At 33.6% G+C, this 14939-nt stretch overlaps 1 protein-coding gene across 2 annotated transcripts in view; it reads right to left on the bottom strand.

The window, feature by feature from the left end:
* The window catches only part of LOC125664760 (T-box transcription factor TBX6-like), an 8991-nt gene extending 2397 nt beyond the window's left edge, over positions 1-6594 (bottom strand). For both annotated transcript variants that reach the window (XM_048897572.2, XM_048897573.2), the window contains exons 1-4: positions 6080-6594; positions 4903-5083; positions 1974-2241; positions 407-553 (exon numbers count right to left, since the gene is read on the bottom strand). In XM_048897572.2, the coding sequence (XP_048753529.2) occupies positions 407-553; positions 1974-2241; positions 4903-5083; positions 6080-6266 (783 nt within the window). In that variant the 5' untranslated portion in view covers positions 6267-6594. The remainder of the gene's footprint in view (positions 1-406; positions 554-1973; positions 2242-4902; positions 5084-6079) is intronic.
* Between the last annotated feature and the right edge of the window lie 8345 nt (positions 6595-14939).

The raw sequence follows: 14939 nt of genomic DNA, 5'->3' as shown, positions 1-14939 counted from the left end.
CGGTAGACAAAACGCGTTATTTTCAGGAATTTGGGGTAGAGACATTTTTGCGATATACGGATTGAAAATTGTCAATGAAATAAAAGGTAGTTACGTGATATGTTTGTGCAAGTATCAAAATAATGGTATTTCCTATCGAACTAGCCGTAAAGTCAACACAACGTCAAGTGGAATTAATAACGAGTTGCACAAATCAAGGGTCGAACTGAAGTGGTGATGTCTATTGTCGGTCTTGATCCTTTGAATAAACTCCATTCTTTCCTTTTTTATCTACCTCACGCAATAGTCCAAACACCGAATTGTTATGGTGTGATGTTGATGGCATGAATTGATTAAAACAGGTGCCGTGAGATACATCAAATATTGAACACTGTGCTGTACTTAATGTCGTGGTAGCCACACTCACCTGTTCGTTCTGGTACGCCGTTACGGCGATGAAGACAGTTTCTTCGAATGCGTACGTATTGAACGAATTCCACCTCATTGTGAAAATATCATTGGCTTGCACCACATGAACTCTGGGTTGATACTTGTGCATGGAATTCAAAATTATCTGCAAAAAAAAGGAACATAGTTAAAAAAAAACAACCCATTATTGCAACAGATTAAGACTTGGTCAAAAGATACCGCGATTTTCATCAAAGTGTAATAAAAATCATCATTCTTTTGTGCTTGATATTGTAATTATCAGCGTAGTTTATGTCATATAATGAATAATGCACAGGTAATTTTCAACATTTGTAATTTGACTGATGCTAGTGTGAAATGTCTAGTTATTAGTGTTCTATATGTGTCAATTTTTGCGGAAAGTTAATTAATCTCGGACGGGATTTCTCTCTCTCTGATATTCCAAAGGTGCAAATTTGACATGATAATTCTCACTCCGTGACGTCCGTAGACCGAAATATTTAAGTCTGCTGTCCATTTAATAGAAAGCATGAATTACTTCGTAGATTGTCATGTTCCTTTCTCTCTCTCTCCTCTCCTCCCCCCAAAAAACTATGGGTAAAAAAAGAACACCAAATCATCGACATGTGTTTGTGGTAATAAGAGAACAATAGCATTGCCATCATTTTGTATTTTAGCTCGAGAAGATAAAAATCATATCGTATTGCATGGTATTCTCCAATGCAATATTTCCCCCCAAAGATCAACTCATTTGGTCCGTGACGGGTAAAAGAAGACATCATACCCGGGGGAGGGTAATGTAATCAACAAATTAGCGACCGTTTTAGAAATCCGGACTGTTCTTTTTACACGGAGCCCAGATCCCCATCAGTGTTAGGCCTGTCGTTGCTTCGTCACTTTCGTAAAATAATGCTAATTGTTTAGTGGTGAGCGCTAAAGAATAAACAAGACCAGATGAGCATTATCAAAAAGCCTCAGGGTAGACAAAAGTATCAAGTTTTGATAGCTCTGCGAAGTGATCGTATCAAGAATTATTATTTTGTTATAGATATGATAAACGGGTCGTGAGACGCTTTATGTCTTCATTGTCTCCGGTCGATTTGCAGGAAACCGGGAAAAGGTTACTCCACCAAAAAAGTCCTTTCTTCTCTTCCTTCAATTTTGTAATAGTTATTCGAAAGAAAATGTCTTATTTAATAGATTAAGATTTGGCACGAAAGAAAGTTTTCCAACAATCATCTTGATGAATTTGTGCGCATGTGTTCTGGCACCAAGGGATTACTAGGTTTGAAGACTTAGTGAAATGACTCGCACGAGGCGCGTGATTTTAGATAACTTTGAATATCTGAAATCCCTATTGTTCGATGTTTATTGTGACCAAATTGCAACAGCAATTCATTTTTGTTAAGGAAAAGAAATTAGATGAAAGAAGAATGAGATTCCTGTGAGCATTTGCTTCTAGATGTGTTTGACCAGGGTAATAGTTTTGACGATTTCTTCAGTTTCTGTCGATTGTAACTAAAATCTAAAAAATAAAAATACGAAAAAAATTTAATGTAACTTACATGTCCATTTTGATCCAGATTGTTGTTGGTCAACTTCAGTTTGTGAAAGGTCATGGGTTGCTTCATCCAGTGAGACCCGGAAGCGGGGGAGTCTGGGTGGATGTACAGGCGCCCCGGCATGTGGGGCTCAGCTTTACCGGTCACCACCCATTCTGAGTTGTGGTATTTATAGCGACAGTCATCCACAGGAACGATGTCCACCAGAAGAATGTACTTTGAATGCGGATCCAATCCCTCCAAGTTTACCTTCAGAGTGGGGAACATCCGTCTAAAATAAAAAAGAATAAAATATTGTTATAAGCAATATTTATTACATTCCAGAACTATAGTGGAGCATACTCAATCGGCTTTGTGGTGTTTTTCAAAAAAATAATTATTATAATATTATTATTATTGTATATATGTGGTGAAATTGCATGATAAAATTTATTGCCATTATTTGGCAATGAATTTCTAATTTCATCTTATTTGTGCTTGTCGCTAACATTGTTCTTAAAGGTTGATTTACAATTATCGTTCCTTGCATTCTTTTAGACTTATCTTTATCTAATTTGTGTGAAGCAAGGAGAAGAGCGCGTAAAAAATCTTTTGTGTTTGTATAAAAATGAACACATCTTGAGTCTAAACTTGTGAATACCACTTTCGTTTAAATCAATTATCTGTTTTTCAAACTCTCACTTCTACGGACAGGGAAACACTTCTGAACAAATTTGTTTTTGTGTAAAACAAACAGATTGTACATGCCGCAGGCAGGCTGATCTTTTTATCGCATTTAAAAAAAAAGAAACAGCAAGATTAGTCTATACTCTTGAAATAGTTCTTTCATGGAAGTAAACGCACTCCTGATTCTATATGAAATTTTTATCTGTGTGAAGAAACACTTCAAAATTCGTGTAAATTCACACTTACACCTCTATGATCACACCGCCCCGAAAGATGAAATTAGTCGATGAAAAATTATTTCTTTTCGTGAAAATCGACAAATTCGATAATTACTCTGATAGGTCATGCAATGTTAAATTCTTTTCACGGTAGTATGACTTTGGTCTCCTTTAATCCTGTCGCGCAGACCTTATAGATACAAGGGTCGTCTCACACCTTCTCTTGTAATTACAAAAGATAATTGCAGGATGTGGTAATTTTCAGACAAATATTCCGATGTTTTCTTACGATTAATACATGGCCGACGGTGTTATAACATGGTAATTTAATAATCGCCAATTATAAGTTTATGGCGACGATTTTACAATTCAATCCAATTCACGAATGTAAATGTTAAATACGCAGTGAATTGGAAAAAATTGACACTAATCCAAATTAATTTCTTGAAAATAAATAGATAAAAGATTAAAGATAAAATATACAATAATTCACAATGCTGAAATACTTCTATTTTTGAATTGTAAAAGTCAGATTATACAAATGGATTAAAATATATATATATTAAAAAAAAGTGCTACCTTATACAGAAATTAACATACTTAGATGAGTAAAATACTAAGCAGATGTCGCATAAATGAAGGGAAAATTGGCTGATTTATTAGGTTCAAAAGAGGATTTCTAACTTCCGAAGTCCAACGAATTTAAAGGTGGCGACCGGCAGCTGTGAGGGGCGTGAAGGTGGGGCGACTGAACACAAAAGATTGAGTAAGCCGACCGGCGCAAACCTCGCCCCACCGCGCGAAAATTTAGCCACGTGTACGACTTGTTTATATCTTAATTAGAGAAAATAGGCTTCACGTAGCTAATTTTAATTGTCGAGTATCTATTTCTTGGCTATTGGTTAGTTTTGATTTTTTTTAGATATCAGAAAATTGTGAAAACTGTAAATAATTCATCAAAACTAACAAGCCGTATTTCTATTGAATTTTTTTAGACTTCATGGCTATAGGAGAATCCACCCCTTTTCCGTGCAAATAAACAGAATTAATGTGTAATACGATTTAAATGGCTTAATGAAGTGAGCGTCCAGATAAGAATTATAAATAGCGGAAAATACTGATAGTTCAACTCCTGATATATACTTTTCACACTTTTGCAGACACTATTATGTACACTTTTTTTTTCCTGGAAATTTAAGTTCAATTCCAAGAGAACAATTCTATTTCATTCACATATATACATTTATTTTGGATTTGACAGAACTTAAAATTGAATTTTATTCTTATTTTATGAGCAGGTTCAGTAGTTAGAATCTCTGAAATGCAATTGAAAGGCTCGATAAAAATAAACTTAGACATTCATAAGTGTCAATCTCTACAGTGAAGGTGGTAGTTTCATAATCAACAGAAATAAAAACAACAAAGCCGAACTTATTTATAGGGGAACTTTCGTGACATTTCGCTGAAAATTCCCACACCTATCAACCCTACAAATTTGCACCCTCGGATCTTAAGCTAGAAACACACGGCGAAAAAGCGCAGTGGGTTATTCATCGCCAGTGAAAGTTACCTAACATTTTTAATAATCCATAAATGATACGAAAAAAAGATTAAATATGAAAAATAAACTTATATGCCATAGTTAATCGGATTTGATGGCGAGTGGCTGGATATGAGAAGAACGTGGGAAAAAAGTGACCAATTTCAACCCTGCTATTGTGTTACAGTGTCCAGTGTCCGACAAAGTGTAATAAATCGACAAACAATGAAATATATCTATACTGAAACCGATAATAAATGGTACTCGCCGCTAAAACTAGTCAATTATCATACTCAGAGTTTTGGGTTTTTTTTCCTTCTGATTATAAGTTGTTGGTTTATTTGTTTCTTGTTGGGTTGGGGTTTTTTGGGGGGTTTTTTCCCCCTTTGGTTAATATATTTCCATTGTTATTGGTATTTTAAGATCTGCAATTAAAACGATTTTTCAAAAGTAAGAAAAGAAACTATATCTTCAGGTTTGAAGAAAGATAATAAATATTCGTTTTTACCTTCCGGTTTTGGTGATTATCATCTCTGTTCCTATGCCGTGAAATTTGCTCCAGAGATCTCTGTTTTCTAGCGTTATTTTGATATTTTTGTCCATGGTATCCCCCTGCCCGGGACCCAGCATCCGCTTGTGGTCGGAATGGGAAGATAGTGGAGGATACCCCCCGAATTGTTGACTCTGACCTTAAAACGAAAAGAAAAACATTTAAAAAATATTGTTTAGAATAAGCACTATTCATTTATTATTGTGTTCCGTATGTCCTAGAAATTATTAAGTTTTTACGTATGTTAAACGCTAAGTTAATTGTATTTTCAAAAGAAAAAGACAAACAAATTTCGCTATAACTTTTATATCTCTCTGTGAAAAATATACACGAATTGAAATTCCATGATTTTTAAAAAAATATTTTCATATATTAATTCAAAATAGCAAACTAAATTTTAGAAAATGCATTTTGATGTCTGAAACAAGGTTGGGAATCTTACTTTTTTAAAAAAGATATTTGTCTATAAAATTAGAAATACGAGCATTTGTTTTCAGTAACAATCTTTCTGAATTGTGGAGATTGTGGTCCAATTCAATGATTTTATTATTATGGTATAAAGTTGCGTTAATTTTGTTTGCTGGCGGGAACGCGCGTGCACTAACGTCGCCCTACTGTGATATCAGCGTAAGGCACGTGCCCTCGACAAATTGTCAAAAACAACATCAGCTACTTGTTATCTCGGATCATGTATAAGAATGTCCACAATTATTATTCATTCTATTTATTCTGTACTTTTGCAGTAAGGAATTTGATAGCATACTTTGATTTCACTAACTTAATTTCAGCATTCTTTAAATAAAAAAAAAAATGAAGAATTCCGACAATAAATTGATGTGATACAAAAATTACGTGATTTTCTAATTTTGTCTTAATCTTATATCGACAAATGAGAGGAAACCGTGGATGTCATCGGTAGAAATAAACAAAGAAATGGTCTGAAATTGACACGGAGGCTGTTGGAAATGACAGCCTCCATAATTACAAATTTTCTTTTATATAGAGAATATAGGAAATAAGAGATAATTGAACCTCGTCGTGTATATTCATCTAAATTTGGAGCAAAATAAGAATATATACAAATACTAATATTTAAAAATATCGGCAGACAAATTCATATATCTTTAAAACTTACTAGCAAGACCCATGGGGTCGTGTGCGGGATGCACGGGAAATCCAAAGCTGAAAGCCTGTGGGGTGGGCATAAGTCCATGGCTCAACGGAAATGCCCTGGCCCTTTGGCTGATAATGTCTTCTTCATACATAGGTGCAGATGTTGTAGCTCCCTGGGAGGAATAATGATTCCCCTGCAATAGGAGCATCGTTAAGGAGACAGGTAGCGAGTGTGTAATTTCGCTCACTCAGGTGATGTAAGATTCGCAGCGGAGTTGATTTTGTGGTAAGGTGGCGGTACTGGGTCCTAATAAGGTAAGACTGAATGTTTTGACAAATAACTTTTACTTATCAAATCAAAAGATAATGGTGAGTTTTCTTTTGTCTCCTCCAGTCCTGCCAAGATGCACGACTGTCAATCATGCAAGGTAACAATAGGTGTAATTATCCACTCAGTCGGTGCGCCGCGAAATTAGGCGCGATTCTCACCTGTGATTGGACAATCTGATTAAAGGGGCGGAGACGTAGAATTTAATTGTTTGTTTTTTAGAAGTACTTGTCCGAACTGTTCCGCGACATTTAAATTAAAACAAACAATCACAAGTAGTAGGAAGAGTTTGTCAGAAAAATGATAACTTAATTATGAGACGATCACCTTTCAACAGAGACTTTGATTACACCCAAGCTAAGAAATTTCTTTTTCCACTGTTTTTAGAAATGAAATAATTATGTCGTATTATTAAAGCTTACCATGACCCGTTATATTTTATGATACTCCGATGCAGAGAAATAAATGGATTGGCAAATATTGGTTGAAAAACAACACAATTTACCTTATCTTGTGGTGCAAATACAGGCTACTAAATGAACGCCAAAAATTCGTCACTTTATCACAAAAAGTGTAGAGCTGAAACACAAATTCCCTCTATTTCCAACACCGTTTCCCCCAAAAGGTGTTAAAAGCCCGAGTAGTAAGATGCAAAATTTTACAAATTCTTGTTGCAACTTTCACCAAAGAATCTTTCGGAGTTTGAGTTAGTTTTATCAAAATTGGCGATCTTTGAGCCTTGATGTGTTGATTTGTCATTTGCCTCGCCTGCCTCCCATCAGAATCTTGATGAAGACACGCCCCCTTTTTTATATTCTTAGTACATTATCATTAACATATAAAAGCATTTTCTTTAAATTTTACGGGAGCTTTACATGATTTGGTGGATACATTTCCGATTATAATTTTTATATGAAAAATATTTCATGAAGAAACGATTAGGTTTAGAAAACTGAGTGTTGTGTACGATTTTGATTTAAAGTGTTGCTGTTATTAAATGTACTTTAAAATACTGTTTTTGTTTTGTTTATCTCTCTTTTTGTTTGTTTGTTGTTGTGTGCGTGTACATACAGTAGGAAATCTTAATTATGAAAATATTCCTTGCTGAAATTTCGCAGTTCATGGGTTAATATCGAACACAGACCGAGTAAAATCTCATCAAATAAATGCATATCTTTATATAAAGCTTGGATAACAATGTTACGTGTGAAAAATGTATTTTCCCATGTTCATGGCCTACAACTATAACACTACTTAGAATGTCTGTAACTGACATAAAAATAATATAGATAAACCATAGGAAGCTTACTCACAAATAATGTAATCTAATTAAAATCACTGCGAGCGCGTGCGATTTCAAGTAACAAAGTTTTGACAAGATATTAATGTAGTCTTTTGAAGTACTCTTTTTTATGGACTGTGGCAGTTGGTAGGTGATTTTGGTCGTGAATTCTCACGCCAATAATGTTAACTGAGGTTTGCTTAAGATTTCACAGATTTTGCGGGGAAATATTGTAACGAAGAAGTCAAATCGCATTACCAAGTCTGAGAAGTCAAATTACCTGCCTTTGATCAGACTAGGTTCAAATATATTTTGTAAATCTACTAATTAAAATCGGGTAAATATTTATGTGTCTCTAAAACTGAATAACAATGGTCTTCACATGTACATAACTTAGAGATGACCCTACGCCACTCTTCTGGTTTAAAATCACAACAAAGCACCAATTTAATATTCAATAGCATTTCCTTTCTTTTTTTTTAAAAATGGTACATGTATATGTATGAAACAATTAGGTGAATTGCGGTCATATTTTACAGACACGTCATGTGACGATTCTTTGATATCGGAAAGGCTGAGGTGCACTAACATAAACCCCAATGTTCAGTGTTCACAAAGTTAGAATGTCAACTGTCATGACAATTAATGATTTTTTTTTAAGACTTTGAGGTTCTCCTAATCAGATGTCGATATCACCGTACAACGTTACAGCATATGTAATTGGAAGAATATTGACAATCTCAACAGACAAGAGTTTCCACCTGAAACAAGGATCGGTCAATCGGTCAATCGCCCAAAATCGATCTCATCCATCTGTGTTTATAGGAGGATTGGCGGCAGGGTAGAATTTTCACATGCTCATGTTTATGTACAACATTTAGACGACTACCCACTTACGCTCAAAGTATGAAATCCCTTCAGTAGCTGCAGATAGAAAAACAATCTCTCTCTCTCTCTCTCTCTCTCTCTCTCTCTCTCTCTCTCTCCTTCTCTCTCGTAGAGCACTAACGGTGTCAAAATCTTGTGGTATATAGATATCGTTCGTTTAGAATTATAAATAACTTATAAAACGTCTAAAAATTTATTGAAAACCCGTATCATTTTTTAAAAATACTTTACTTCTGTGCAAATCTATACGTATGACGTATGTTACAGATGTAATATTTCTGCACAAACATTTTAGCCACTCACTCCCACACTCGTGCCATCTTTCATACTGGAAATTTAAGTTGATAGACTGAAAACAGACAAATTACAATATATATTTCATAACGTTATACTTGTGTTTCAACATATCTCAATAATATAATTATTCTCAAAACAATGGAAAAGACTTACTAGTTATACTCTTTTTATAACACGCATCTTTCACGTCTTTAGAGAGATGTCTTGTCAGAATGAATAATAATTTAGTAAGCCTTAATTTGGCACGAATTATATTGACAGCGTTTTTCAAATGCAAAATAAAACAGTAGTTTTGGAAGATTTGTAATTCAACTTCAACATGTTCAATGGAATTTATTGAAGTAGTGTCTCTTGGTTCTGTATATAGTTAAGGGTATGCGTGTAATTAAAAAAAAATAAAAATCCTCACAGCCATATATCTGACACACGCCTGACGTCACTGTACAAGTCTACGTTTAATTATAATGCCCAGTAACCAAGCAAAAATATTCACCCAAACCGGCCCTAAAATAAAAGTGAAGGGATTTAAGATCTAAGAAATTGTCAAAAATTATCTGGATAATCATTTTTGGGGTGTAAAGGTTTAAAAACAACAAAAATGTGACTGTTTTAAATTATCTTTTCGTAGATAAAAATTTTTGACCAAAAAAAAAAAAAAAAAAAGAGATTAGAATCATTACAAGATAAAACGGGCGTCTGATTGTTAACAATAAAAATTCAAAGCGCGAGAACAATATGCTGAAAGAACAGAGAATACAATAAGAATAATTATATGCTTTTTCTTTAGAAGATTGGTTTCTATCGTAACTGGAATGCGTGCTTTATGTCGAACTATGCGTCACTTTCCATGTTTTACACTTTGCACAAGCAGACAAGAAAATCGAAAACGGTCCCACTTGGAAAATCATCTCCTGCCTTGGTCCATTCTTGTTGAGTTAGGTGTGGAAATATTGTGCCCCCTGACCCGCTTCTCGGGGACATTAGCCGGAGCCGGGAAATTCACACCTCCAATCACGAAGAGAATTCAATTTGGAGCGTCGGTAATTACTACGCTATTCTCTATCGAGATAAAGTACATAAATTCCAACACGAAACTATCTAAATAAATCATATTTCTCAAAATGAGAAGTACAAATCATTTGTGTGCAGTCCTCATTTATATTTTAACTTGACAGAATATTTGAGAAGAAGAAATAAATATTGAGTACACATATGTACATGAAATTTCAGTTATGGAGAGAGAGAGAGAGAGGGGGGGGGGGGAGAAAGAAAGAGAGAGATTTAATAAATATAACATATTTATTGCATAGTTCAAAATATTTCGCTAATTTGTTCCGTCTCGTATAATTCTATATATTACCGCATTCAAAGGATTTAAAAATATATATATATTATTATACCCTCATGTATAGAGCCCAGTGTCTCTCTTTTTTTTTTCCTCATTCGCAATTTTCATATAATCATATGATTATCATATTTATTTTTAAACCAACTGTATTTTGTCGTTAGATAATTTACATTGGGCCATATAACCCGTCAATTTACACAAAAATAAACATGTACATATTTTGACGAATGATGAGAATTGAAATGTTTTTATTCATTAGGCCTAAATCAAAACACATCAGTGAACACTATACACAAAACACTGGACCGGTATATAGGAAACCCATACTTAAAAATATATTTCAGGTTTTTGAAAATACACAAGACAGAACATGGTTTATTTTTAACATTATGACATAAAAACCCATGAATAGAATTAAAATATAGATATTTAGTTATAGTAGGCACATTCTTATTAACAATTTCCTTCTTAATTTAAAATAATCCAAAACAAGTAAAAATTAATCGACTATTAATCAAATTTTACAATAACTAAAGAGTGATTTATTATTTTATCTTTTTTAATTTGGTTGAAAGACTGCTGTACATTGAACCAGTATTTCAGAATACGTTAAACAATTTATAGTATCTTAATTAGATTTTAAGATGTTCTTTGAAATTTGAGACATATTTATTTCCCATACTGGAAGGAAGATCCATGCAAAAGACAGACTGAAGAAAAATTAAATAAAATTTCACGTCAGACTTAATTCTCGGAGGTCTCCCGATTGTGTGTATTTACAAATGGAATTGTCTATTAAAGTGCAATTAATTAGTTCTACACCGTAAAGATGTCATGCTTGGGATAATGAATCCTCGATGGGGGAGATGCTAAAAGAGGTAATTTACATGTACTGTATCATTTTGGGCGGAGCGGTAAGGCACGTGCCGCGGCGCGCCAAATGTCATACAACCAGCGTCTAAAGCTTTCGTTGCAATGTTATGGCAAGGTTTTTGTTCTCTTAATGGTAAATATTGAATTAAGGCACTCGACAGAATATCAAAGAACAGTTCTGGAAAATAAATCATTTTATGACCAACTTGTAAAATGCCACGGTGGATTTTTTGACGACAAGCGGTCGATACGGGCCTAACATATGCTTCAGAGTTAAGCTTTAATTGGTGTTTTACGCATGTTTGCTTCGATATTTTCCCTTGTACATCATGAAATAAACGATGCTGTGGGATACTCCGGATCACACATAAAAAAAATAGAAAGAAAATTAAATGAGTGATGTAACATTTGTTTCCACCCCACTACTCGACTTGATCTTAGAACTATAATGTATATATTTTATTTATGTATTCTCAGAATGCTGCATTAGGTTTCTCAACATTTTCATCTGGTCATAAGTCATTTTAAATATTTCGAAAACAATGCGAGAAAATTGGGTATAAATAATCAAATATACATGTAGAAAATACAATTGTCTTTTGTTTTATATCAAATATAGTTTTTATGCAACCCCAGTCCCCATTATTTTCACGACTAGTTTTTGTAATCGTTTGACAGACACATATGATGTTTCTATTCAGATTATTTCACGTTATCTATTAAAACATCAGGGAACTAAGTGAAAATATGAGCATCGAAAAAGGATACTGCTGCCTTCCCCGATACCACCATCCCAAGGGAAGCAAGACACATAAAAAACTAAACATTCAATTTGTAGCCAAACCTTGGCCATTTATTTCTCTGTCGTCTGTCCGTTGTATGAGAATTAGAAATGGATGCATTCCTTGGAGACAAGTCGAAGTCCATTATCGGAAGAACCTCGCGCCATTTTGGGGATCGTCTCTGCTGACTGGATGTCAAACTTCAACTGGAATCGGTACAAAATCAATGCGTTCCCATTTTGTGCAATTAAAGAAGTATCGATATTCAGATAGAAATTTTATCTACGTAATTATGGGACAGATTGGCTGGTAGCGCATGAGAGAACATTTTTTAGTTTTTCGTCTAGACAAAAGTGAAATGAAAAATGGCGCCACAGAAACTGTTTTCATCACGTGACTCAAGTAATCAGACTACGACTTATTTGATAAGTGCATCTCCGTTAATTATCAACATTGTATATTTCATATTTTGACGTTTTCATGTGAGTTATATCATACATACAATATCAACTTTCTGTAACTTACAAGTATTCAGTACACATAGTCGATATTGTATTGTATGTAAAAATTAAAAACTGAAACAGATTAACTTTTGTCTTTGATTCCCCTGTAAGTAAGTAATTTATTTCCGATTTGGGGCCCAGGGGGAATACAAAATTCAAATACATAAATCATAAAAGACTGATTATCCAGAAGATAGATACAGAAAAAAGAATTTTCAAGTTCATGATAAAACAAAATATTCTTAATAATGAACAGCTATATATATATAATTGGCAAATTTTCCAATAATATTGTTACATTCGTTGCTCATAAGCCATGATTCCATTCTATGATCCTAAAGTCAGAACAGGTTCGTGGTAAGGGTTCAAAGATTGACACTGTTTTGTTACTTGAAGTACAGAATGATGATGCCTAGAGTTGGTGTACAGCAAGGATGTGCAGATCTTGTGGGATGGATATATCCAACCAGCACCTAACAATTACAGCTAGTGAAAATCATATGCAAGCATTTTGAACTATGTTGTGAACATGTATATAGTTGTCCAATTTCAGGACTAATTGACTGTTCATTGAGCCCCTATTAGTTTTCAGTGAGATGTGTATACGTAAATGAGCAGGGTAGCTCAGGCAAGATTCATTTTGGATAACGTTACAGAAAACAAAGGTAGAAAATCACATTTTGCTTGAAATGATAGATATGTACAATTGTCCGTTTTTAATGTGTATATCTTTCATCATCCAAGTGTGAGGAGTTCATACGTATATCTATAATTTATTTAAATCTGAAAGAATCTACGTACTAGTACGGTATATGAAATTGAAAGGTATCATTTTTTATCAATATTATGAAGCATGCATAAAATGTTTCAAAAATCATGTTTTAAGGAGAGGATGCCTTTGATTGATAGTTAGCTTTATGGCAAGCCCTTTTACTATTTATTCGTAAAACAAGATATCTCTTTATAAATAAGAGATATATCTCTTTATACTAGAGAGAAAAGATTATATTCTTGTTTCATAGATTTCAAGAAAACATTTGACACTGTTGATCGAATTTAAATTGTGGAAAAAGCTCAGCACGTATTGTATTAGAGGTAAATTACAACGCATTATCCGGGTTATGTATCAAAGCATGAAATCTAGTGTTAAATCTGCAGGTATGATGTCAGAAGTTTTTTAAAGTAACGTAGGACTATTACAAGGAGAAGTGTTATCTCCCATCCTTTTTTCGTTATATGTGAATGATTTTGAAGTAGAATTTTAAAAACACGATATTGTGCCATTACAGTTGCGAGAGCTAAACCTGTATGTTTTGATGTATGCAGATGATATGGTCATTTTTGCTGAAAGCGTACATGAGCTTCAAAATATGTTAGATGAGTTATATGAATATACAACTGACTGGGATATCTTACTGTTAATGTTGATAAAACAAAAATTGTTACTTTTAGGAATGGGAGTAAAATCAAACATACAGAAAAATGGAATCTGAATGGTCAGCCAATTGAAGTTGTTGATAAATTTGTATACCTTGGTGTTTTATTTAACTTTAATGGTAACTACAATTTTACGCAAAAACAATTAGCCTGTCAAGGTAGAAAAGCTATGTTCTCATTACAATAAAAAAAAAATGTGCTTTAATACAGAAACACTATTGGCACTTTTTGACACATATGTAGCAAGTATTCTGAATTATGGTTGCGAAGTATGGGGTAGCCGTAATGCCAGAGATATAGAAAAGATACAGTTAGAGTTTATAAAATCTGTTTTAGGTGTGCGAAAAAAAACATAAATTTTGCCTCGGTGTATTTTGAAACTAGGCGGTTACCCATGAAAATCATTCGATTCTTCAGAATGTTCAAATTTTGATTTAAAGTATTGCGTAGTGAAAATTGTATGATTAAAAATTGTTACGATGAATTATATTGCAACTGTGATAGAATGAAAAATTGTAGCAAAAACTGGACCTATTGCATTAAACAAAATTTGCACGATATAGGGTTAGGATATATTTGGTGCGATCAGGAGAATGCAACTTCTAAATTTTTCTTTCCTATTATAAAACAGAGGTTGACTGATATGTGTATTCAACGTTTAGTTGAACAAATTAATTGTTCTTCAAAGTGTACTATTTACAAGCATGTTATTGATCACTTTTCGTTACAGTATTACCTTTGTAAAGCTATACCTAATATGTATAAAAAGCACATTTGTCGAATTAGACTATCCTCTCATAATCTTGAAATTGAAACAGGCCACCATAACAATATACTTAGAGAAAATAGAGTATGTAAATTTTGTAAAAATGACATAGAGGACGAATACCACTTTATATTAATTTGCCCTCATTACGAGGAATTTCGACATAAATATATCAAAAAGTATTATTGGCAAAAACCATCTGTTTTCAAATTTGTACAATTATTAAGTGTTCATGATGTACACGAACTTTGTAATTTAGGGAAATATTTATGTCTTGCACTTAATGTACACGAACTTTGTAATTTAGGGAAATATTTATGTCTTGCACATAATGTACACGAACTTTGTAATTTAGGGAAATATTTATGTCTTGCACAT

Source organism: Ostrea edulis, chromosome 1, assembly GCF_947568905.1.
Source record: "Ostrea edulis chromosome 1, xbOstEdul1.1, whole genome shotgun sequence".
NCBI classification, from domain to species: domain Eukaryota; kingdom Metazoa; phylum Mollusca; class Bivalvia; order Ostreida; family Ostreidae; genus Ostrea; species Ostrea edulis.
The sequence above is the reverse complement of the archived record's forward strand: the minus strand, read 5'-3'. Positions and strand labels throughout refer to the sequence as shown.